The sequence below is a fragment of the Alexandromys fortis genome, unplaced genomic scaffold, assembly GCF_014885135.2.
Source record: "Alexandromys fortis isolate MF-2015 unplaced genomic scaffold, M_Fortis_MF-2015_v1.1 scaffold_202, whole genome shotgun sequence".
NCBI lineage: Eukaryota > Metazoa > Chordata > Mammalia > Rodentia > Cricetidae > Alexandromys > Alexandromys fortis.
The window spans coordinates 1,634,790-1,658,730 of NW_026068077.1; the positions used below are offsets into that span (position 1 = coordinate 1,634,790).

General features: G+C 42.2%; 1 protein-coding gene across 20 annotated transcripts in view; it reads right to left on the minus strand.

The window, feature by feature from the left end:
- Tcf4 (transcription factor 4) overlaps positions 1-23,941 on the minus strand; it is a 342,727-nt gene that overhangs the window by 71,629 nt on the left and 247,157 nt on the right. For 2 of the 20 annotated variants that reach the window (XM_050121729.1, XM_050121724.1), the window contains exon 1: positions 22,574-22,984. The exons of 13 other annotated variants lie outside the window; for them this stretch is intronic. In XM_050121729.1, the coding sequence (XP_049977686.1) occupies positions 22,574-22,642 (69 nt within the window). In that variant the 5' untranslated portion in view covers positions 22,643-22,984. Of the gene's footprint in view, positions 1-4,028; positions 4,198-22,168; positions 22,424-22,573; positions 22,987-23,941 lie in introns of those variants that run through there. 5 more of the 20 variants (XM_050121727.1, XM_050121722.1, XM_050121728.1 and 2 more) reach the window with 5 other exon arrangements.

The following is a 23,941-nucleotide window of genomic DNA, read 5'->3' on the forward strand; positions in this document are numbered from 1 at the left end:
TATTAAAGCAGGCTGTTTCCTTGCTAAGTTTTCCTAAATTTCAGACTGAATGCTGAATTAATATTGGGCAAGAAGCAGAGAAGCAGTCTCGAATGGTACCTTCTGCCTCTGTAGTTTTCTTACACACACAAGGACACACTTCCCATCAGACTGTGGCTTCTGGGTGGGGAGGCAGATTAGCAATGTGGGTAATCGAGGAATCCTTGAGAGAATTTTATAGATAACCCCCTGCAAGGTGGCGATATCTCTCTTCCAGAAAGCTCTTTCCCATTTTTCCATTTCAAAACCAGAATGGTGTTAGGACTGAGAAGATTCAAAATGTCTCTTCAAATCAAATCTCTCTCCGGCACAGCTGTTGTTAAGTGACCTGGCATGGTGCAAGTCAAACCAGCAATCCATGCACAGATCTGTTGCAGAAATGAGCCACTGGAGCTTTCAGGAAAATAGTGTGTGTGTGTGTGTGTGTGTGTGTGGTGTATCTGTATATACAGAATATATATGTGTATATATACACACATGTTGTTAGTGTTCTTTTTGTTTTGTCTCCACAGCAGCCTTCTCAATGCAACTCTCCCAAAGAAGCTAATATGGCACAAAAACCACGTAGAAGTGCTTAATCTTTATGTACATTGAACCAGTCAAAAATCCAAAGAGCAGCTTTTAAAGCATGTGACTGGGACCGGAGTAACTCAACTAATTGCTAGTTGCTTTAAATGCACACATTTCCGATCACTTATTCACATGTAAGATTACAAGATGTCAAAATCACTACCATTATCAAAGTCCTAAGAATGCAGTCATTTAACAAAGCAAGAATAGACTTCCACACAGCAAAGAAGTTGGCTTAGGCAAATACCTGAAAACATTAATAACCATTGGAACAATATGCTTGCTCTTCTCTGCGGAACCCAATATATAGAAATCTCTATCCCAGTCAGGTTCATGACCTTTTAATAGACATAGCTAAGCTTTGTCATGCAAAGCTGGTCTGGAGAACAAACAATCTGGAACCTCACCTATTTCCTTTCCTTCATTCCTTCCTTTCTTTCTTTCTTTTTTCTTTTTTGAAATAGGATCTTACTGTGTAACCCTGGGACTCAATATGCAGACTAGGCCGGCCTCGAACTCAAAGAAGAATGCTTCTTCCCACATGCTAGGATTAGCTTTAGCAATCACAGCCAGCCAACCCCACACTTTTAAAAACCTTCTTAGGGGATACCTAATAAATTACAAAAACTTCACTAGGAGCTTTTGTAATTCAAGGTGCTCTGGTTCTTAGACTTTTCAACTGGATGAAGTTTTTAATAGAAACACACACAACATATGCCAGCCACATCACCTTTCAAACTATGTAAACTAACAATTGTGTGTATTATTTTCAAATTCAATAGTTGGAATAAAAAGGAAACTCTACTTAATGGGCCACCAGTCTATGGAACAGATTACATGTGAATCTGAAAGCACCACAGAAAATGTTCACGGGCAACATGAAACATGTCTGTAATATTCTTTTACCCCAGTCCCCCACTAGAGTGTTCCCTTATCTGTCAGAGGTGCAGGCCCAGCTGGACATCAGCGACAAGGAGCCTTCTCAGGGCAGCCCCTGCCACTGCATATCCAGTAAGGAAGAAGATACTGCATGTGGCAGACGGGTCACCAAGCATCTCCTTCCATCGGCAGCAATACTCACAGACATTGCTTTTCCCCACTTTAGGGCTGATGATGGACAGACAGAATCTGATAGAACTCTTTCATATCCTTCTAGTGCCCCTTAATGGCATGAGCTCAAACAAATTCCCAGAAGTGTCTGTAAACCGCACACACACACACACACACACACACACACACACACCAATGTCTACTGCTACTATTTTTTTCAGCATCATGTCAAAGTTTAACAACCTTCACCAACAGACTTTTAAAAACATGTCCTGAGCTTCTAGGGGAGGGACCTGCCCCCACTTGTTTTTGACTTCAGCACACTCATGACCATCTTGATGGAATGACCTGCTCTAAGATTTTAACAGACCGGTGGACAATTCTTTTTGTTTGTTTTAATTGAAGGTCCTTAATGTGGGCCACATGTTGCTAGTGGTGATCTGGACGTGCCGAGGAGGCAGGGCAAGGAAAGCAGCGTGGTAGAGAGGTGGGGGGACTACGGGAAGAAGAGAAGGTGGGGAGCGGGTGGATGATGAAAAGACCAGTCCCACAAGCAAAGCACATTAGCAGCCCAGAGTGGAAAGGGCCGGAAGGAAAACCCACCCACCTCACCCCTGCGCTCATTCTATCAACCTGCAATTGCTGCAATCAAAACCATATGTCGGTTCTTCCAGATCTTTCTCACAGGACAAACATGCAAAGGGCCTCAGGCCTGGCGTTGCCATCAAATGGTAATTGATACCATATGAGCCACAAAATAGAAAAGCACATGCAAACAGCAACTCCTCTCTCTCTCTTTCTCTGCAACACCCCCACCCCCCCGCAGCCCTTTCTTGGCCCCTTGAGAGGGATGAAATTGCAGGTCTTGCCGGGCTGCTAAGTGCACCATGCACCACGAAAAACAAGTGTACGAGGCTCCAGCAACCACCTGTAAATGAGAGCAGGGGGAGGGCCCACAAGCCCAGAACCCAGCCCTGGGAACAGGCAGAGGCTAAAGGTCACCCCGGGTTAACGCAAGGTCATCCATCATGGAGGGGACTGAGCACAGGTGTGAGCCCGATCACAAGCTCAGAGCGGGGGATGACCCTCTGGTCCCTCGGCACATCCGGCTAGGACAAGCCTGTCCCTCTAAACTACATCTGTGAGGGAGTGGGAAAGTGGAAACTGCTCCCCAATTACAAGGCAATTGGAAGCAAAGTGACCCCAATCCTGTATCTCTCCTAGTCTCTCCCTGTGAGAGGCTTTCTCTGCATATCATTGTTCTCCGTAGGAGAGAGAAAAGGAAAGAAAAAAAAAATCAAGCAAACGAGTGAGCTGGAGGTCCTGGCAGTTGCTGGCTGGCTGTTAATACAGTAGGTAAAATCCGTCTCTTATTTCCACCCGCACTGACAGAACCGCCAAGTAGCACACGGCTCTCGCCTCTGCATGTATATATTTTCTTATTAACTTGATCGGGCAGAAATTTGCAGAGATTTGTTTGGATCTGGAAGTCACAACAGAACGTCAGTTTTACAAACCAAGGCTCATTCTGTGGTGGAATGTACAGCCCTGGACCAAACCATTCCCCCCACACAAGCTATTTGTTCCAATTCCTCCAGCAGCCGCTTCTGAGCAAACAACTGAGTCTAAACACACGCGATGGCTCTCCGTTCTCTTCCTTCTGCCTAGCCCCTTATATGTGGTATTTTCATCTTATAGATCGTATGAAGTTTAAATATTTTCCAGATGGGACGAGGGAGTACAGAACCCTGTAAACACTCTAAGTTATAAAAGGACCAACTAAATACTTAAAACAGAAGAAGATGACAGCCACATGGTTCCTCTGCCAGCGGGAAACTGTAGGAAGGGGGACAGAGAGCAATCCCCAACCCCCAAGACTCAAGATGGGCTGATGCCTCCTCATTTAGATCGGATCTATTTATATCCTTTCTATGTAAACCAGTTCCAAAAAAAGGAGATTTAAACTCAATTTAAAATTCAGTACATCTCAGTGGTAAGAAAGCCAACTATGTTTATAACCTGAAGATAAATTCCACTGTCCAGCAGTGGGGAAAATTAATAAAGCCTATTAATTCCATACATCTGCCTTGATCCCAGCAGCCCTTTCTCCCTTTAAGTGTGGCAAGACCTGAGTGAGGTCCTGCAGACTAGAGAGGCTCATGACGGCGCACTAAGCCAAGAGGGAGGGGGATGAGTAACCGAACTGAACAGAGTGGAGGTGCACGGGCAGGGGATGGAAACCAAAGTTCTGATAAAGAAAGATAGGAGAAAGCAGATGGCAACACAGCAAAGAAGCAGTGTGGCTTAGGAAGTGTCAGGCCAAGCGGGCTGGGGACAGACCACTCTGGGGAGACTCGGGCCTTCCTTACCTCTGCTCTCCCTTCGTGGTCCACGCAACATAACCCTGTATGTGAGCATCTGCATTGTTTAAATTTCATCCCGTGGTGGTGTTTGCTGATTGGTCAGGCATGGCTGACAGCATCAGGATTGCAATCTGACAGACAAGAGCAAGCAGGACCACAGCCCAGAATTCATAGTGGGAGGCAGAGAAACGACCTCGGGCTGGGTATGTGTGGCTCAGACCTGCAGATGTCTGCAGCAAGGCCTGGGGCTGGCTTGGGGGTGGGAGGGCCTAGGAAGAGGCTGGGAGGAGTACGCGAGGAGGGGAGGTGGGACAGGCCAAGCCACCCAAATGACCAGGCTTCAGGCGTCACCCTGGCGTGGACCATATCTAGAAAGTTCTTTCTTGCCATTCCCTGCTCCTCTTACCTCAGAATCACAGGCTTCTATCCCTGAATCTGTTTTTACACAGTCACACTGGCTGGTGTTTCCAGTCTGGGGATACCATAGCTAAGATCTCAGGCTCATCTATTTATTTTTATTGAGGCAGGGTCTCATGTAGCTCAGGCTGGTTCCCAGCTCACTATGTAATGAAGACTGCCCTTTAACTCCTGAACCCCATGCCTCCTCAGGCCTCCCCCTCCCATGGGCTAGGATTACAGGCATTTGTCATAATTACAGGCTTTCTTTTCAGGTATTTATTTCTCCAAACTTCTGATGTTTTCCCTGGGAATCAGAGATCCCAACTCACAGAAGCCCCCCATCCAGGTAACTTAACGGCTCCTCACATCATGTGACTATTGGCAGTAAAGCAAGGATGGGAAAAGACAAGGCGGTTGGAGGTGCTTGAAAATAGAAGGTGAAGTTGTGTAGGAATTGTCAAACGAACAGAGAAGAAATAACATAGACTGAAAGGAAGCCGGGAAAGGTGAACCAGGATTACTGAGTTCCAGGATATGCCTTTATTTTGAGCCACTGCCTATTTCTCTCTAGGCCAGTAGGAACCAAGTATTTCTGGCTGGCCAGACCTCACCTTCTCTACTCAGATCCAATCCTTCTCCTCCTTTTCTTCCTCCTCTTTCTCTTCCTCTTCCTCCTCCTCCCCCCCCCCAACCACTGTCTAACACTACAGCTGAGGTTACCTTCCATAAACACAACTGTTTTCCCTCCTAAGATTTTCAGCCTACTTTCAGTGTAGCTGACTGCCTGACTTCATGCCCAGACCATCTAGATTCATGACTGCACGATTCTGAAGAAAATTTAGAATTTATTGCAGATATCCCACTGTCCCCCAAGGATGCTGCTTTCCTAACATTTTCTCCTGGGAGGACTTGGAGAATATCGCATAGTCAATAATTATAGAAGAAAAGATACAAGATGAATCCAGCACAACAGCAATAAAAGAGATGGATAAAAGTGGGGGGAAACTGTGGGCCAAGCACAGACCTTGGAGACTACATCATTAAGACAGGTTCAATGAGTGGATAAAAGAGACAAGATGCTTTGGTGGAGGGGAAGGCTAACACAACTTGGAAAGCAAGATTTAATAAAAACTAATCCTTAAAACCACCACCACTGATCGAACATCAAATCTGAAAAGTGAGCTTCTAGAAGAGAGTGAAATATAAGCCTCTGGTTAAAATAAAATAAAATAAAAACTCTACTATGATTAGTATCCAAAAGGAAAAATTTAAAAAAAAATTTATTTCTATCTTTCACGGTATAAACACTGATTATATGGATTAATTCTTTAAAATTAAGCTGGGAAGACACACCCCTAAAATGTGAATACAAGAGAAGACTCTGACTTGGAGGAAATGTGTTTGAGAAGGACAACATCAAAAGGTTAGGAACATAACCATCAGTCAAACTGGAGGGTCTGTGTGACGGGAGGAAAGAGGCTGTGGCCATGAGAAGCCCATGAAGAAAGAAGTGGTCAGAAGACCACAAAGAAAACCCAGCGGGAAAGAAATATACTAGGCAAGCACACAGAAATGACAGAACAATAGAAAACATGAGCTGGAATACAGGAACGTGATATTAAGGGAAGCTATATGCATGCAGCAGAGAGGAGAGCAATCAGAACTGGGGGAAACGACAGTGTGTCAGAAGCACAAAGTAATCTCCACATGTTTCCAAATTATGCTGTGTAGAAGAACCCTTAGAGGCGGGGAAGAATATAAAGAAAAAAAAACTGCATACTTTTTTTGAACTGTACCCCCCCTCCAACTTCCAGGACCTGATTATAACTGCAGGAGCAACCAACAACAGCCACACCAGGGGCTTTAATGGTTGCAAGATGCTCATCAGGTATGAACCTGGGTGTTTTGCAGATGGTCCTCCTCCCACGGAGTTCTTCGTTATCCAGAACACTCAAAGGTACAACCTCTTTGGAGGACTATTTAGGCAAACGTGCTGCCCCCAAACCAGTGGCAAAGTGATGGCCCTTATTTAAATGCTACAACTATGTGCCACACTCCAAGACTAACCTACTGACAAGTCAGTACAGTGGCCATCCCTGAAGAAGAGAGTGTTTCTCATGTCAGTCTTGAGGACCTAAGCAGCTCATCAAGGGGCTGGCTCGGGTTTTTAACTCAGAAGAGGATCAAGTTGGTTTTAGTGATAAACCAGTAATTGCATATTTTGTGGAAAAAGCCTGCAGCTCTGACGAGCAGCGAAGGAAGCTGGCTGACAGCAATTTCAGGTGCTGGGACGCAATAAAAACAATGAAGAAAGAAAATGTTTGCTTTTTCTGTCAACCGAGATGTCAGTACCCATTAATAAATCTATCTGCTAAATCTACTCTTATTCATGTGGGACATCACCAATTTAAAGTAAAATAAATTATCTTTAATTAAATGGAATTGTCGTCTTCCTCCCGCTATCATCCCCAATTATTCTCCTTAATCAGCCCTTTAGGGAGAAGGCGAGATAGACCGCCGAAAGGCACACTGACTATAAACAATTTCTCTTTCTGTCAAGGGATGAAATTTTTAATTTTGATTACAGTTTATAACTATAATTTTTGGATATAAGGAATGAAAACTGCAAAATCTTATAATTTATGGGGGAGGGAAACAGTACACGGTCACTTCCAAACTCCCCCCTTTTCTTTCTTGTGAACATTTCAGAAGAAGCCATGCATGGACAACAAATTAATTATTCCATCGTAATTTATTACTTTTATTTCTGATACAAAAACTGCTGGTTTTAATGAATACCTTAAAGTGCACAGCACTAACTCAATGTCATCTTCTATGGTTTTAGGTTGTTAAGCTTTCAAAACCTGGTATTTCTGAATGGTATCAATTCATGTTTAGACAAGAGCAGCATATGTACTTTAAATATTAAGACAAGGCACTGGCTAACAGGCAAGGCTGAACCACTTCAAGCTACTCAATAATTTCTCCTCTGATTCCCACTTCCGTTCCAGGGAAGGGGGAGCAACTGCACCAAAACTCTAACACGAGAACTATATACGTGAAGCAAGTAATATACTGCAGAATCACACCAGGTCAGTGCTTATATGAACACAGCAATGGCCTTAAAATAAACGAGGAAACCAACAATCCCAAACTCAAAAACAGAGAGATGAAATATTATCCCATGAGCAATGAAGAGGGAATGTAGGAGTAACTGGGCCCAGCCTTCCTTCCTCTAATGTCAGCAACACCCAAGTAGGTGTGTGTGTGTGTGTGTGTCTGTGTGTGTGTGTGTCTGTGTGCACGCGTACATTTCACTTTTTATTATAACCATGGTCCTCTGGTAGGAGAAAAGGGAGCTTGCTTTTATAATGGGAGAGTGCATATTAATTATTTACAGAAACAGGTTGGAGCACTGACTACTTCCTCACTACTTACTGTTACTTTTAAAAATGTATTTTTTTTTCCAGGGTGTAGCACTGTTTTCGTTTAGCATGCCTTTGAATCGCCGCCTACAGAAGTAAAAAAGGAAACCGCAGCTATACAAGCCTGCTGACTTTCTTATAAAAGAACCGTTTTAAACTTGTTTATACTACTGATTCCAAATGAATTCAAGATGGTGGCTAGTTAAAGAAAGAGAGCCCATGCCAGGGAGTTTGATCAAAGAACTTCAATTCAGCAATGTTCAGTTTTAATTGACCACTAATTAAGCTACATTAGTCCAAGAAAGGTCTGTATCACTTTGAGTAATAAAGAAAAGAATTAATTTAACCCTGTGTCAGTCAGCTTTAGTAAATTCATCTGAAAGCAACTTCTCAAACGACAAGCATGAAAGAGGTGTCTAGAGCTAAATGCCAAAAGTGGTCTACAGAATTCAGAGGAGACAGGGGACTCGGTTCTCAAGTGCATTTGTCACTTCGCTAGTGATGTCACCTTGCAGGTGTAATTATCTTCATTACAGACACAAAGATGTCAGCTTCGCTCCCTGGGTTGCAAAGGGTTTGCTTTAAAATTGGATTCAAAACATGGCAGCCGACCAGCCAATTTTAACTTTCCTGTATTCTCGACAAAAATAGAGTGGATTTGCAAAATCATGAGAATTTTCAAAGGCTTGGAACTCTCTTCTGGGAAAAGTGAGTTGAGGGGGTTGGGGGAGAAACAACTGCAGCGACACCACCAGAAAAGCTCATTATAATTAGGAACCACGAGCTATGACAGCCATGGCAGCAGCGTGCAGGGCGCATGTGTTAAAGGAGTGTATTTCTAAAGAGCCAGTTGCAAATGTGTAGTTTTCCCCTATGTTACCCTGCAAAAGAAAAAAGAAGAAGAAGAAAAAAAATTGTTCAATATTCTCATAAAGCATTCCAGAAAGGGAAGGAGAAAAAATGAATCACAAAACATAGGGTGGCGGGGGGGGGGAGGATACCACTTCAGGATTTAAAAGCAAAATGTAAGCTTTAAGAGCGCATTGCTTCACAACTCAGTCTTCATGACTGTTACAGTCCTTCATATTAATACTGAGGTGATGCCCTATGATCTCACGACAGATATCAAAACTGTAAAATATGTTTAAATCTTAAAAATAAACACTGGTGTCAATGGTATGCTGGCATGTATTTTATATTAATTAACCTCACCCTCCATGCCTGCGTGAATAGCACTGATTCTCACTGCACTGAATGCCACAGGGTCACGTACTCCTAAGGAGGGGCATCCTTGTGGCCTCAATGCACATTATGTTTTGCTTTAATGATTTCTGGCAACCAACTGCTGTATTTTCTACAATAGTATTTAATGAATAACCTTTTTATCATTCTGCCAGTACTCATTAAAATGCACTTGTTTGTGAGATGCAATAGCTAGCTATATGAAACCAAAATATTAATGCAAATTGGCTTTGCTAAGTTTAAAGCAGTATTTGCATTATAGGAACTAAACATGGTCCAAACTGAAAGAGTGCACAGGGCACAAATGCCTCTTGACACCATGATTATTACTGAGAGAAACCATGGCTTGTGATACCACTAGATGCTCAAGAAGAAAGCACTGGAGCATGTGCCAAGCACTTAGTCTGCACAGCCCGGGGAGATGGGGAAACTTAGACAAGGCTCTCACCTATTCAAGAACGGTAGGTTTAAGGTACCAGGGAACTAATGAATGTCTTCCCCGTGCTCATGAATACCTGAACAGGCACATTACCTGTCTCCAGAAAAACAGAGCTTGTTGACAGAACAATGGGGGCAGCTGTAAGTGCTCTCTCTCTCTTCTGTGGGGTCATGAGAACCTGCCACGGGTCTGCCTTACTCTACAGAGACAGGGGCATGGACATCAGATGCACCACATCCACTGGGCTGAGGAAACATTTCTTGGCTGTTGATGAGAAGCTAATGGATGTGCAAAGATGCCTTAAGACATGGCAGGTCCCCTCGTTCAGAAGCTCATTAGTTAGGGTTCTAATTAGAGGAAGGGGTTCCAAAGTCTCTGCTCTGCACAAACAAAGAGGCTGATCCTTAAGTAAGATTAGGTAAATCAAACACTAACTTTCAATTAAGGAGCAACAAATACAATTCTCTTGAGCATCTAAGATAATACAAGGGGCCTTAAAATGTTAATTCCTATCTCAGAATTGACATTATCTTATCTAAAGTTAAGAAAAAGGCAAAATACCATATTGAAACATGGCAGGAGAGATTTTAGTTCTTCATGATGCATGAAGACCATGGGATTCACTAAATTCCCAGGTGCTACCATTTCTCAGCCCAGATCTCTCCAGCAGAACTCCCTTGGATGATGCAAAGGTTCCCTGAGCTAGCCCATGGAGGGACACTAACCACATGGGACTGGGGACTTTAAATGTAGTTGGTGTAACTGGGAAACTTAATTTTTAAAAACTGTTCTAATTTTCATCAATTTATAATCAAATGGTAACAGTCATATGTAGCTAGTAGCTACCCTACTGTCCAGGGTGTCATCAGTCTTTGAAATGGGCTAACAACATTTGGGGCACCTACCTTCTGGGGTGCAGTAGGTTACGTTGCTTTGGGAGGTACATGAGAGTACGTTCTAAAGGAATGGGGGCTCACAGATTATTTTATCAAATGTTAAGACTACAATAAAAGTTTAAGTTTTATCACAGTTTTACAGTACTTGCTGCCTACATATTAAAGAAAAGGTACCCTACAAATATTTCATACCCTATAAATACACAAATACTACATAACCTGCCTTTACAAAGCACATTCTGAAATCAACGATAAGCATATTATTGCTTTAAAATTACTCAGAGGATTAGACTCGGGTTTATGGAACATCAGAGAAATACTGAGACCTTACCACAGACAATCAATGATTGATTGAAGCTGAGAACAAGACCAATGATCCCTAAATTACCCTTTGCCTTAAAATTCGTGGACAACACTGGGGGAAAAAATCACCACCTCCCAGAAACAGAAATCCTCCAATAGGTGAAATTATCACCACAATGATAACTTGTAGTTCCTTCATGGCGACAGGCAAAAATGACATCTCTGCAGTTGCTCACTATGGCTCTAGACAATCCTATACTACATGTGACAAGAAGACCCAACTAAAAGCCAAGGGAGGGCAAATTCACAGGTGTCCCAGAAAGAGGTGGACCTGAGGCTAATTCTCTTGTTGTCCGTGAGTCTTTACTAGAACTGCACAGGGCCAAGGTGGTCAGGGCTCCAGGATGCAGGTATGGTGTGGGTGTGAGGGCGCCTGCAGGGCTGAGATGCAATCCCATGAACCAATGCACTAGAAAACAACCAAAACCTCTCGGTGCCAAAGGCAGCTTGTGAGTCCAAGCTGCCGATACTTGTGCCCGACTGCCATGTCCTGTAGACTCTGCTCAGACCTTGGAGCACCTCACAGAGTCTCGGGCAGAAGCTGAAGGGTGGCACAAGATCCTGTCAGACTTGGCAGCTATCTCCAAACCTTGGCATCTAGGAAGTGAGGTGCACTGGGTTCTAAGAGTTGGCAGCCATAAAGACTCCGCTATCAGATCCTTCACCCTTCCTGTACGGAGAGCCAGGGGAGGCAGGGAAGGTCTCAGTATCACATTCCAAATCACAGCCAGAAAGGTACAGTAATGATGGACACTGGGCAGTGACAGGAAGAGGGGTCCCCGATGTCAGTAGGGGAAAAAGTTGCTCTGCTGGGGAAGCTGAAGAGTCCCTCAGGTTTGCTTTAATCTTTATAACCTTCTTTGTGTATATATTTACCACGTATACAAGTTAACATTTAACCATATATTTAACAAGGATTCAAACGATATCCTTAATGCTCCCCTCAAATATTTTCATATGTAATTATTAGTTATTCTTTAGGTTAATTCCCTTTTTCCTCTTTATGTTCTTTAGCGGAAAGAAGGAATATACTTCTTTCAGGATTCTATGAAGCAAAAACATAGATCAAGTTCCCAATCTTCTAAAAGACAAGATACAAGCATATATATTTAGCGTAGGAAGAAAATGTCCCTTATTGACTCAAGAAAGTCTAACAGCTATTTTGAATCCATTTCAGTGGGTTCACAAATAATTCACTATATTGAAACATTGCAAATGAAATATTACATTTGCTTGGTAGATCATGGAGATAGTTTACAATACTCTACAGAGTGACATATCAAAAAAAAGAGAAGGAAATTGGTTGGAGGGGAAGGAAGGTGAAGGGGAAAAGAAAGAGGAAGGAAGAAGGAGAATGGGTGAGGGGAGGGACAAAGAAGTGAAAAGACAGAACATAGAGATGGGGAGGGAAGGAAAGGAGGCTGGGAATGAGCAGGGAGAAGTCAGGGAAATGAAAGAGGGAAGGGAGAAAAGGGGACAATAAGAAGGAAGGCAGAGGAAAGGACTCTACATGTGGCTCACATGGCAAGAATTAACTATAAATGTCCAGACCCCACATGTCTAAAGCAGGACACCTCTGCCTCTGCCCTGCTGAGGAGCAGTTCTGTGCAGCATGCAAGGGTTAGCCTCTAGAACCATATGCCAGTCGCAACCCCATGCCATGCCCACAACTGGGACAATCAAACTGTTTCCACCTGTCCCCTGGGAGGCACCACTGCTCTAGAGATCCTTGTTTGTAATCGGAGCCTCTCAGCAACAAATACCCACTTGGATTTTCTGAAGCTTTCTATAGACATCTCTAGAAGCAGCTTTTGCCCTCCAAACCAGTGAAAAATCATTTCCAGCTATGATCATCTTGAATGTGATATTGTGACCTTTAGCACTGACACCAGCAATCTGTGTTTGTTCTGGAACTTTTAAAATCAGTTCTTTAGTGATCTTGAGGACTTAACAGAAATCGTTATTATTTTCGACTGTGCTCTCATCTATACATAATAGCCAAACCAATATACTGTATATGACTTTCTAATGAACAAACAAGTTTGGGCAATAAATAATTGACATTATCTGTTGCTGTCTAGTTATGTGATCTACCCATCCACCCACCAGCCATCCATTCTTTGTCCGATCCAGCCACACATTTATCACCAGACAGCCCACCATGTTTTCGATTCTGATTGAATTATTCAGGTGAAAAGCAAAGGGCCAACCAGAGTTTCATCTACATAGCTCCCTATTGGCAATGCATCTGGGAATACACTATTATCCATAAATAATCCCACACCAGGTCAGCTGTCAGCTTGATACGCTACACCAAAAGGCCTAGAATGGTTTCCTTGTTAAGTAGTTAATCCATTGTTACAGCTATGCTCCAATACCCAACCAACTTCAGACTAGAAAACTCTTGAAACCAATGGAACCTAGAAATCACAACTTAATTTTGAAACATTTAGTGGATATGCAAAGTAGAAATCAAAAATGCAATAAAGATTCTAAAGGCAAGGGCTCGCCTAAAACTACTCAGGTATCCGGTTCTGCTTTGCTATTGCTTTTCTTTTTGTCCATCCTCTAAGAGTGGAGGAGAAAATGGCCATGAAACTAAACGGTCCTCCACAAGGGACAGGTGAGTGTGGTTTTGCGTGTCTCAGTGTTGTATCTGAAAGATAACATAGCTTCTGCAGCTTAGAGGTCAGGCTCTCACAACAATCCCTGTAAGCCATCTTTCTCGGGGTTAATTAAGTAAACCGAATCCTAAAAGGTTTTCTTAACAGAGCTGACACTGTAAAGTGGCGCCAGGAGCATCTGCCACGACATGAATCCTCCCAAAGTGAAGCGCCCCTCTTCCCAGTGTTCGCCCATTCACTGCCAGTATCCCAGAGGTTCGCCACATTTTGAGACCTCTGGGAAGCGAGGTCACTAGGCTCACATCAACATACCTAATTTTACGCTCATATTATTTAAAATTTTAATACAGCACAGGGCTTTTTTTCTCAGGTGTTAATAAAAAAATCAATTTTAAGTCACAACAGCTGTGATCATTTTAAATATCACAGCTGTCATAGGCTGAAAATAACCAATGTGAGCACATACATTTCTGTTGCAAATACAACAAAATGAAAATATGATGGAATGTTAACTTCAGCTCCCGCTGAAGCAGGCTAATACAATGGCGGAGAAGTTGCTTTGATTTATAAGATCCGGCTCCAATTTCATTGCTGACCTAACCAACAGATGGCTCAATAGAAGAGGGCGGAGCACGGGTTTTAAGAAGTAGCCCTATGGCAACTGCAGAACACGTTTCATTATGGAAATAGTATTAACTTTGGAAGGGACGAGGCTAAATAGTCGATATCAAATTGAGAGTTCATTTATGTAAACATTTTGCTATGAAGACGGGGAGATTAAGTGGGATCCATGCTACACATTAAGTGTTATTAAAGTCTGTGAGTTTCAATTATTATAGAATGAAGTCTAAACTCCTGTGAATTGGTGGGAACTACTGTCTTTCAGGAAGTAATGCAATTTCACCCACATCTTTACAAGCTTTAACTAGCCACAGCAAGAGCCAATATACTTCCTTCCCTCTTATGACAAATCTAATGCCACTGGCTCTCAAAGACTGGTATGGCATTCTTAAAGCATATCTAAAATAGAACAGAATAAAATAACAGACAAGGATGCAGCATCATTTCTCCCGCCATGTGCACAAAGTTGAAGTTGGTTTGCACGAACTGTGCTGTGAATAGTAAGTCCTCTCAGAAGTCGAGAGTTCTATTAGCAAACACAGCCATCTCCCATCTCCGCTGCAGAGAAACGTAACTCCTGTTGGGAAAATGATACTCCATAGAAGAGCAAAACAGGGTAAAGACCCAACCTTCAAGCAAAGCACTGGCCGTGTTACGTAACACACATTCTTCAGAAGCTTCTCCATCATCCAGGTCTTTCTAACCCCCTGGCAAATACATAATCAGAAGATAAAAATGTCAAGTGTTCCTTCCAAGATCTTACAGATGCCCAGTATAAAATTGAAGAGCTGGCCATATCTGCCACTGGACAACTTCTAAAAGTCTGCCCTCCCATTCCCCGCAGGGAGGCTCAGGGCATCAGGTACAGGGAAACCTTGCCGGCTTCATTTATTTGCATACTAATTCCAAAGCTCCACCAATACACTGTGGTCCTTTAATCACAACAACACACACAAAGGCCCGACAAAGTGAAACCACACTTGTTAAACATTTATCCCAACCCCCACATCACACAAAGAAAGCTTAAGGAAAAAAAAAAAAAACGCCATCCACCCTGCTCAGAACTGCTGGGCTCCTCTGAATGGTAATAGCAGGTGCAGAAATAATAATGTGCTGGCCAATCAACTTTTTTCCCTCTGATTTGTCAGTTTATCTTAATAATGCCATTAGGAATGTAAACATTTCTGCAATTTATATTGAAAAGTCAATAAAATAATGGGGTGCAGAATTTATCCTTTTTAATTTTTTAAGTAATACATTTGATTATTTTAATCACGTCAGTACTTAACTGGATGGAGTTTAAATATGCATGTAACATCAATTTAATTTGCTTATTTCGCTAGAAAAACTATTGAGTAATACTGTGTTATTCTCCTTACTGGAAAAAAAAGGCACAATTTAGGGAGAAAGGGAGTCAAGAACACATTTCTATTTTGTTCCTTCCTTGGAGGTGGGAATCTAGTGCCTTCCAAGTGGCTTCCATTACGAATACTTTAAAAAGGAAACCAAAGGGGCGACAAACCCAAGGAGAGGTGAGAGTCCATGACAGGCTCACTAGATGGCTGACAATAAAAACAAGGGGTGTTTCCACGCTGTGGGTAAACTTTATTGGGCTCCAGTAATAGGGCTGTGGTTGGTAAATGCATCAACTATTTTTAAAACGGTGTGTGAGCTTTTCCCAACATAGCAATTCCCACTTGAACAGGATCATTATTGGTGCAGTCATTCCGTACTTTATAATCCTCACCCTTGGGTTTGTGGAGGTGAAAAAGCCAAGTCAAATGTTAGCCACCATTGTTAACATGCCCTGTTCATTTTCAGGTCAGCTACAATGGAAGCAGCTGGAATTCAACTCTTCCCCACTCGGTCCTACCAATTACCTCAATGTGCCCTCTCTCAAAATGAGTGTAATTTGGCCTGGAGGAAGGCACAGCTCTAGGTCCCTGAGGGATGCCAGGCAAACCAAGCAGTTCTTTTTCTTTTCCTTTTCCAGCGGAGTTGAAATCTGACCATCACTTCTCGGTGCTCACACTTCCTATCTCCCAGGTGCTTTAGCTTAATCTCTAGCCAAGTTGGGGGAGAAGAGACTGAGTTTTGAAGCAGGATTCTCTCCCCAACAGAAAGGTACAGCTACAGTGGCTCCCTTCCCTGTCATCTGGAATAAAACGTTGCATTTCCTTAGGAAACGAGGGAGGATTTGAGTAAAACTGCAAAGGTGATAAAGGCAGCCTGGAATTTAAAGACAGCATTATCACAAAGATGTGAGTTTACTGTTCAAGGCAGAGTATGGTGCTGTAACGAAAATGCCCCTCTGAACACCAGTTTAGATCGGAAGTCAGAGACCTTAGCTCTCCCAAGAAGAAAGCCTAAGGATCCCTCTCGAAGTACCTCCAACTTCCAAAGGGAGAAATATCAACTTTAAGAACTGTTCTTCACATGAAAACATCACTTTGCTCAATAAACTATAACAATTATCCACACTGTTTGCTTTACATGATATGATATTGTACCGCATAACTTCTTAGCTATTGAAAAATGTTCAAAAGTCTTCAGGGATTTCAATGTTCTAAAAACTCCAGGAGTAACTTGAGCTTCGCCTCAGGCTACAAAATACAATTCTCGTATTAAAATGTCCCCATCACCTTTGACATTATTTGTTTGTTTTCCGGAGTCCACAGATCAACGTTATAAGACTCTGGCACTCTGTGAAATAGTTTATAAGTTGTTGAGGGCCGTGCAGCATTTCATTTTTGTCACCATCCATAATTTTTATCACATATAATTGTGCCCCATCTCATCTTAGAATTATGTTTGAAAGTATTAAGGGCCAACAATGAATAAATAAAAATCTACTCAGACACATAAAAACTTGGAAAGCACTTGCTTGTCCACCGTTGTTCATTCACATGATGATGAGCGAATGTGTCTTTGTGTGAGGCCGACAATATTGGAGAGGAGAAAAAGGCCCCATAACTTACTGTGTGTGCTAGGAGGCAAGTGTTTAGGCAGGTTTGATGTGGGGAGCAAACATATGTTCCCACTGAATTCTCTTCTCAGGGCAAAAGTAAGCCCTGATTTGGAGAACTTTCAAAACTGTCCCGGTTATTATCTCAGAACTGATATATTCTCACTGGGTCGGAAATGAAGAGGCTTTTGTTCTGCTCGCGACGAGTCTCCTGATGGCAGACTGCTAACTCTGGACTTGGCCTACCATACAGAAAGGACACCGCAACATTTCTCCCAGTGGCAGAGCAGCAGCAGAAGTTTTGGGCTGCTTTGGGAATGGACACGCACAATATTCACAATTAGAAAATGGGATCATGGCTGCAGTTAAAGGAAGGGAAAAGCTGTTTGACCAGCAAGGCATAGGGAAAAAAAAATTATCCTCAGGCCTTTATGGTGGCTTCTCAATTTCATTAAGAAAAAAAAAGAATAAAAGGATGTAAAGGAGCAACAAAACAGACAGTAGGAACTGCGCTGTGAACCAAATCCTCAGTGGGGCAGGAAGCACCACTTCTCCAGTGCAATTTCCTGCTGATAGTTGGAGAGGCATTTAAATAGCATCCAGTCTGTTCGCCTGGCCATTCCTCTGCCTAGCCCTCCTTTCCCTGCTCCAATGTCCTTCCTGGAACTCCTGAAACAATGCCATCTCCTGACACTGGGAGCCGGAGGCTTCCCAAGTGTCAAACCCACCACAACTCAGGGGTTAACTAAAGCAAACCACGTAGGTCTTTTCTTCCTAAGAAATTAGCCTCCCGGCAAAAAATGGTGAAACTGGCATCCGTGAATCTGAAGCAGAGATTTTTGGAAATTTAATCGGAGGCAGACGAGCAAGAGGTAGCTACAGTTTCTACAATCTCAAGAATAAGTGTATGTTGAATATTGACCAGCTTAAACCTACAGAACAAAAGCAACATAATTTTGTTTTAAGGAATTACAAACAGACAGAAAAACAATTTTGTTAACTTAAAAATGAATAAATTGAAATATCCTGCATGTCAATAATACCAAATAGTTCACACACAAAAAAACTAAGGAAGTTTTCCTACAAGCTTTTTCTTTGATTTTTTTTTTTAGGTCAGTAGACAGCTAAAAAAAAAAATTAGGTGTATGATCTAAGCAAATTTTTTCTCTGTATTAACAACTAAACCAACATTTTTTAAAATTAAAATGTATTTATATCAGTTATTTTTATTTATAGTAAGGGTTCTAAAATAGTAATTGTTTAAAATACCTTTTAAAATGTCAACTGTAATTTGCATAGTGGATTCACTATGGAAAACTTTAAAACCAAGTGCTTACTTATCTGTAGCTGCCCCAACCATGATTTTTTTAAGGGTCATATTAAAAATGTCCTTAGCAATGTTACTTCTGGTGTTATTAAAATATTAATCATTTTATGTTGTCACTTTCCATGGCAAAGGCCTAAGAGCTGAATGAAGCCTTCTATAACCCACACTTCAGCCTGGAAAAGGAGGCTTGTGATTGTCACTTGTGTGTAGGTGAACTGTGTTCCAAGAGCGGCTGTGAGCTGAGAGGCCCTGTTAGTCAGATGTTTCTGTGTTTGGGCGGCCTTCATGTCAGAGAAGAGCTTGTCTTCATTTGCGCCTCTGAACTTTCTGAAGATGAAAGCCTGCATAATATGACCAACCGTTGGAATATAAACATGGCGAATTCGTGCTCACTCGCCTTCTGAGATTTGATGACTTGACAAATAACTATTTCAAAACAACTAGTTTAAAACACGGTTTGGAGCTTGTTAGTATGAAGCAAAAAGAGCAATTAGAATAATCACAGGTTTCTCTGTACGGCTTAACACATGCACACGCTGGCGAGAGCCGATGGTGTGATCTGAAATTACCAGTAGGAAGAAATTTTGCCACTTTTGTTTTCAATTTCATTTGCCAAAATTTTATCTATGTGAAATTGCCATATTTTTAGATATTTTAAGCTATATGGAATTTGACCAAATAATTACTCATCAAAATTTGAATTCAGTAAGCACATAATCCATTAGAAAAAATATTAGGGCTAGAATTATTGCTTGCTTCCTTCCTTCCTTCCTTTTTTTTTTTTTTTTTCTTTTGGGCAGACCAGGTAATACCCGGTACTTCTTATGGCCCGAATAAAGACAGACAGTGGCACAATTTGACATCAGCTCGAGATAATAACACTTAAAAAGAAACATCTCTCTGCTAGAAACATTTCCTCAATAGTTGAAGAACAGTGCTTTCCAATTTTTATTTGGCTAAGACAATGATGCACAGGGGAGAAGCCCATCACACACAAAAAATTACTTGGCCAAGTTCACTGACCTCTCCCCGGGGTGAAGCTGAGTTTTACAAACACTTTCTCGTTTAGACTCAGAATTTATTCTTTGGGAGCTCTTGGGTTAAGAATATTTAAGTTCTTACTTTTAAGAAGTCTACACTTCAGAAGAAATCACTGCCCTGCATGCAAGCGTGGAAGCCATTTGGACACAGTAACAGGGAAAATTTCTATCTTAAGGTAACAGAGCCCATCGATATTTTCCTTTGTTTGTCCCAAAATATCATTGATTAAAGCGTTTCTCTTGCTGGGAAGTGGAAAGAAAATGGATTCTACAATCCCTGTGTTTGTTGGTTCAAACAGAAGATAATCATAATTGTCAGGCTGTTCTGTGTTCTTGCTACAACCTAAAAAATCACAGTGTTTGGGAATGGCTTTCCATTTTTCTTCTTTTGTTTATTCACAGGGAAAAACCTGCTTCCTCTAGCCTCTTTCAGTTCAGGGAGTTCAAACTGAATTTAAACAAGTAATTGACTTGTCACTGGGGGAAAAAAAAAGAAGGAATTCAGTGCTAGGCTGTCTTCAGAGGAAAACCTGTGCCACAGAGATGGCCAGGCAAAACAGTTCAGGTTGAAATGTACAGTGCTCTCTCTCTCTCTCTCTCTCTCTCTCTCTCTCTCTCTCTCTCTCTCTCTCACACACACACACACACACTCAGGACACACAAATAGATCCCAGATAGACAAAATTCAAGAAAGGTAAAGTCGCGTCCACGGGCATGCTGAACAACTAACGCATGGCATATACAATCTCCACAAGATGCCTGGCACCCAACCAAATGCAGCTGAATGTAGAGCTGGAGCCAGTACAATACACACTGTAGAATAAACAGAAATCTGTGTCCCCAGGGTGCGCATGAGGGTCTTTTGGAAAATGGTCTAGGACTGGCCCTTCTGGGGAGCACACACAACTGGGCTTTGCTGACCATTTCATAAAGTTAATTCGAAGCACTGGCAACTACCCATGGTTTCCAACGTTTTCTGCTGAGGCTGTACATGGCTATTTTTTCTAAATATAATGTATGTACAATTTGCCTCTTTCTAGTGTTTGAATCAATAGAGATACACATCACCAGATTTGTTTTTAATAAACGTCTTAAAACAGTTCCTATAAATACATTTCCTGTGACAGAGTGATCTTGATTCTATGAGTACCATCCTTTCAAAAAAAAAATCTAACAACCAAAATATTTGGCAACTGTGAGGGCATATTAGTGATATGATGTCATAGTCAGCATTTTCTTATGGTAGAGGCAATTGGCAAGCTGAGGGAATGGAATACATATTTTTAAAAATTCCTTTGGGCCATAAGGAAATTAAAATGCCCAAGCCTTAACTAAAAATTTGACAATTCAGCTGCTTAAGATGCAAAACTAATAATTAACACATAAAATTCACATCACTGGTAACCCCTAAAGTTAAAAACCATTATATGTGTTGTAATACATAATGTAACATATAATCTTTTCATGCATATGCATGTAATATATAACACATAAAATAGAATCTTGTAATGTACAGGGGCAACAGAATTCTGGGCTCTGTCTTACTATTTCAGAGCCACTTCTAGAAGCCTGTAGATCACACTGGCATCATCAGTGGTAAAGTGAACAGGAAAAGGTTCGTCAAATGGTACTGATTATGGTGTGTCTGGACATGTCTGAGAGACAGCAGGTCACAGCCTTAAATACGTAGGAATGAATCCCTAACAACTGCAGTTCAGCTATAATTTTTTTTTTTAGAAAATGAGTTAAACAATTCCAGTATTTAAGATCACTGCTTTAAACACTGATCAACTTAAAATCCAGGCCACATACTTCAAAACCTATTTTATTTACCACATTTAACTATTGTTCAGATTACATGCGATATTCTTTAAAGGGGACTTTAAAAGGGATAGTGTTTACAAACTTGTGATTGACGGACACTTCGAAATAAAATACTAATTCAACAGTGGCTTATTCGCAGAATTGAATGTCTGTTAAGCTTCCTTAAACTCCACTCCCAAATGCTTATGTATATGTATACATACCAGTGTAGCCCACTAGAAATAAGCATTGTGCATACATCTGTGTGTACATATGTGTGTGTATCTGTATACACACACACAAATATATATAGGCTTACATGCATACAACAGCACACACACATTTTATTTGCTTGCGCCAATCAGTACAGCTGAACTGGGCCTTCGTGAAAGCTCTAATGGGTCCCTTTTGGCCCAACTAGCACACACTTATTAAGATCAGCTCAAATGTAAGTTCAAAGTACAAAATGAAAACAGTTTCTAAATGGCTGTTTCTCACCCTTACCCCATTCTTCGCTATTTTAAAGTAAAACCTTGCTCCTCCACTGCCCAACTCTTTGAAGAGCACCACATACCAATTCAAAAAATATTGAAATCCCTTTCCTTCAGAGGGCCCAGGCGAAGGAAAAACAAAAAACAAAACAACAACAACAAAACCCTAAAATCTCCAGATGGCAAGTATAAACCTTCTGCTGAGGTTATGCACAAGATACTAGGCACTTTCCCCGCTTAAATGAAGCCTTTCTGTTAGAAGGGGGAAAATAGAGGAAAACGCCACACAGCACAAATAACTTAGAGTATCCTTACATGCACGACCAGACTCTCACCCCAACCCCCTTTCCTTTTTTGGGTTAAAAAATAAGCTTATATAATCTACCCCATCAGATATGTCAGTTTTAAGTTTTTAGTCTATTTTAACCTCTTATCGCCTCTCCGCTACCCAAGGCTTCCAACTTAGTACGACTTTAGATAGCACAAAACCTCAGTCCGGAGAGAAACTTACCCCCAGTTTTCTCTCAGGCTAACTTGGGCTCTCTCGGCTCTCTTCATAATCTGCTCCTCCTTCCAATCATTTGAAAACAAAAAGAATTTGCTCAAAGACCCTGTTTTATCATTATTACTTCAAATCGCACCGCCTCCTAAGTTTACCTGACTGTAAACTTTCTCTCTGGTATCTACTTTCAGAAGCCTTGAAAAGCATCGACGGTTCTATACTGGGGGACAGAAAAAAAAAAAAGGAAACAGGCAACAGTAACATCCTAGGGCTCGCGGATGATAAATATTTCATGGCACCGAGAAAGGTGCGGCAGCCCTGCACAACTTCGCAAACAATGCTCCCCGCCTAGGATGCTCATCCCTGTGACCATAAAACTTGTCCCCAATGCCCCTCGCAGCCGAGTTCGCTTACCGCTTTCCCATTATAGTAGTACATCAAAGAGTTGCCGCCCATGCCCGGGATGGTGTATGCGCAGTACATGGCCTCGGATTCTTTTTTCTCCTCAGTACCACTCTAACAACTTTTATTTCAAACTCGCTGTCCCTTTTTTCACAACAATTCCTTCAGTTGCATTTTCCCATATGGCCGGGCCAAGCGTGGTGAATATGCAAAGCAGGAAGAGACCATTCCTGGCGGGCGGGGGAGGCCGCGGCGCTGCTGTCAGACGCTCAAGTTCGCTCGCTCGCGCAGGCTGGAAGGCGGCCCGGCCTGTGCAGCGCAGCAGCCGAGCACTCGAGATCGCTTCAACTTTTCCGAGGGGTTTTTATCAGTTCAGTTCCTCGAATAATGCCGATTCCTACAAATTCCTGCAGGCTTCACCTCTTTTGCTCTCTTGCGCTCTCTCTCTCTCTCTCTCTCTCTCTCTCTCTCTCTCTCTCTCTCTGTCCCTGTGTGTGTCTCTCTCCCTCTTTTTTTGTTTGGTTTTTGCTTTTTCTTTCTTTTTTTTAGGCACCCCTTTTTTTCTCTAAAATTTCCACTCAACTGCCTTAGGGTAAAAGTGGAACAGGGTCCATTATTGAGCAGAATACAAATGCGGTTAATTGACTCCCCCTCTCTCTCTCTCTCCCTCTCTTTCTTTTTTGTTTTAATTTGATTAAAAAGCGAGTGGCAGGAAGGGAATCGTACGATGCACATCTAATAACTCTGCCATCTGTCTCTGCTGCTGGCTAGCTCCCAGCATTGTACGCAGCTGCCTGAGAACTCGATTCGGAGAAAGGGAGGGGGGGGGGGAGTGGAGGAAGGGAAAAAGAAAAAAAAAAAAAAACCACCACGTCTCTGACCTCGCTCATACAGAGAGAGGGGGCAGTGTTTTCTGGCTGCTTGGTCAACAACGGACAAAAACGGGTTGCGGAATGAAACAGAGTAACAGCGGGGCCGGCCCAGGGCTCGGCAAGCCCTAGGCTCTCAGACCCAGGGCAGAGGGTAGCTGCCCGCCAATGAACTTCACCTTGCCATGCCAAGGCTGGCTGCGTGGTCAAAAGCAAGCTAGCTGAATGCCACGAGGCCAAGCTTTCCCTCCTTGGGGTTGGGCACCCCAAACCCACACACCCTGCCAGTCTGGAGTGCTGGGGCAATGGAGAACCCAGCTGCAACTTAAGCTTGCTTGTTTGTTTGCTGCGTTCTAAGGCAAGTTTATTGGTTAAGTCCGAATCTACCAATAGCTCACAGCTGCCAATTCCTAAAAAGGCACCTTAGAGACCACGTTTTCAGAGTTCTATCTCATCCCGGGAGCCTGATTTCTGCATAAATATTTTAACAAGCGTTCCGTGCACGGTTTTT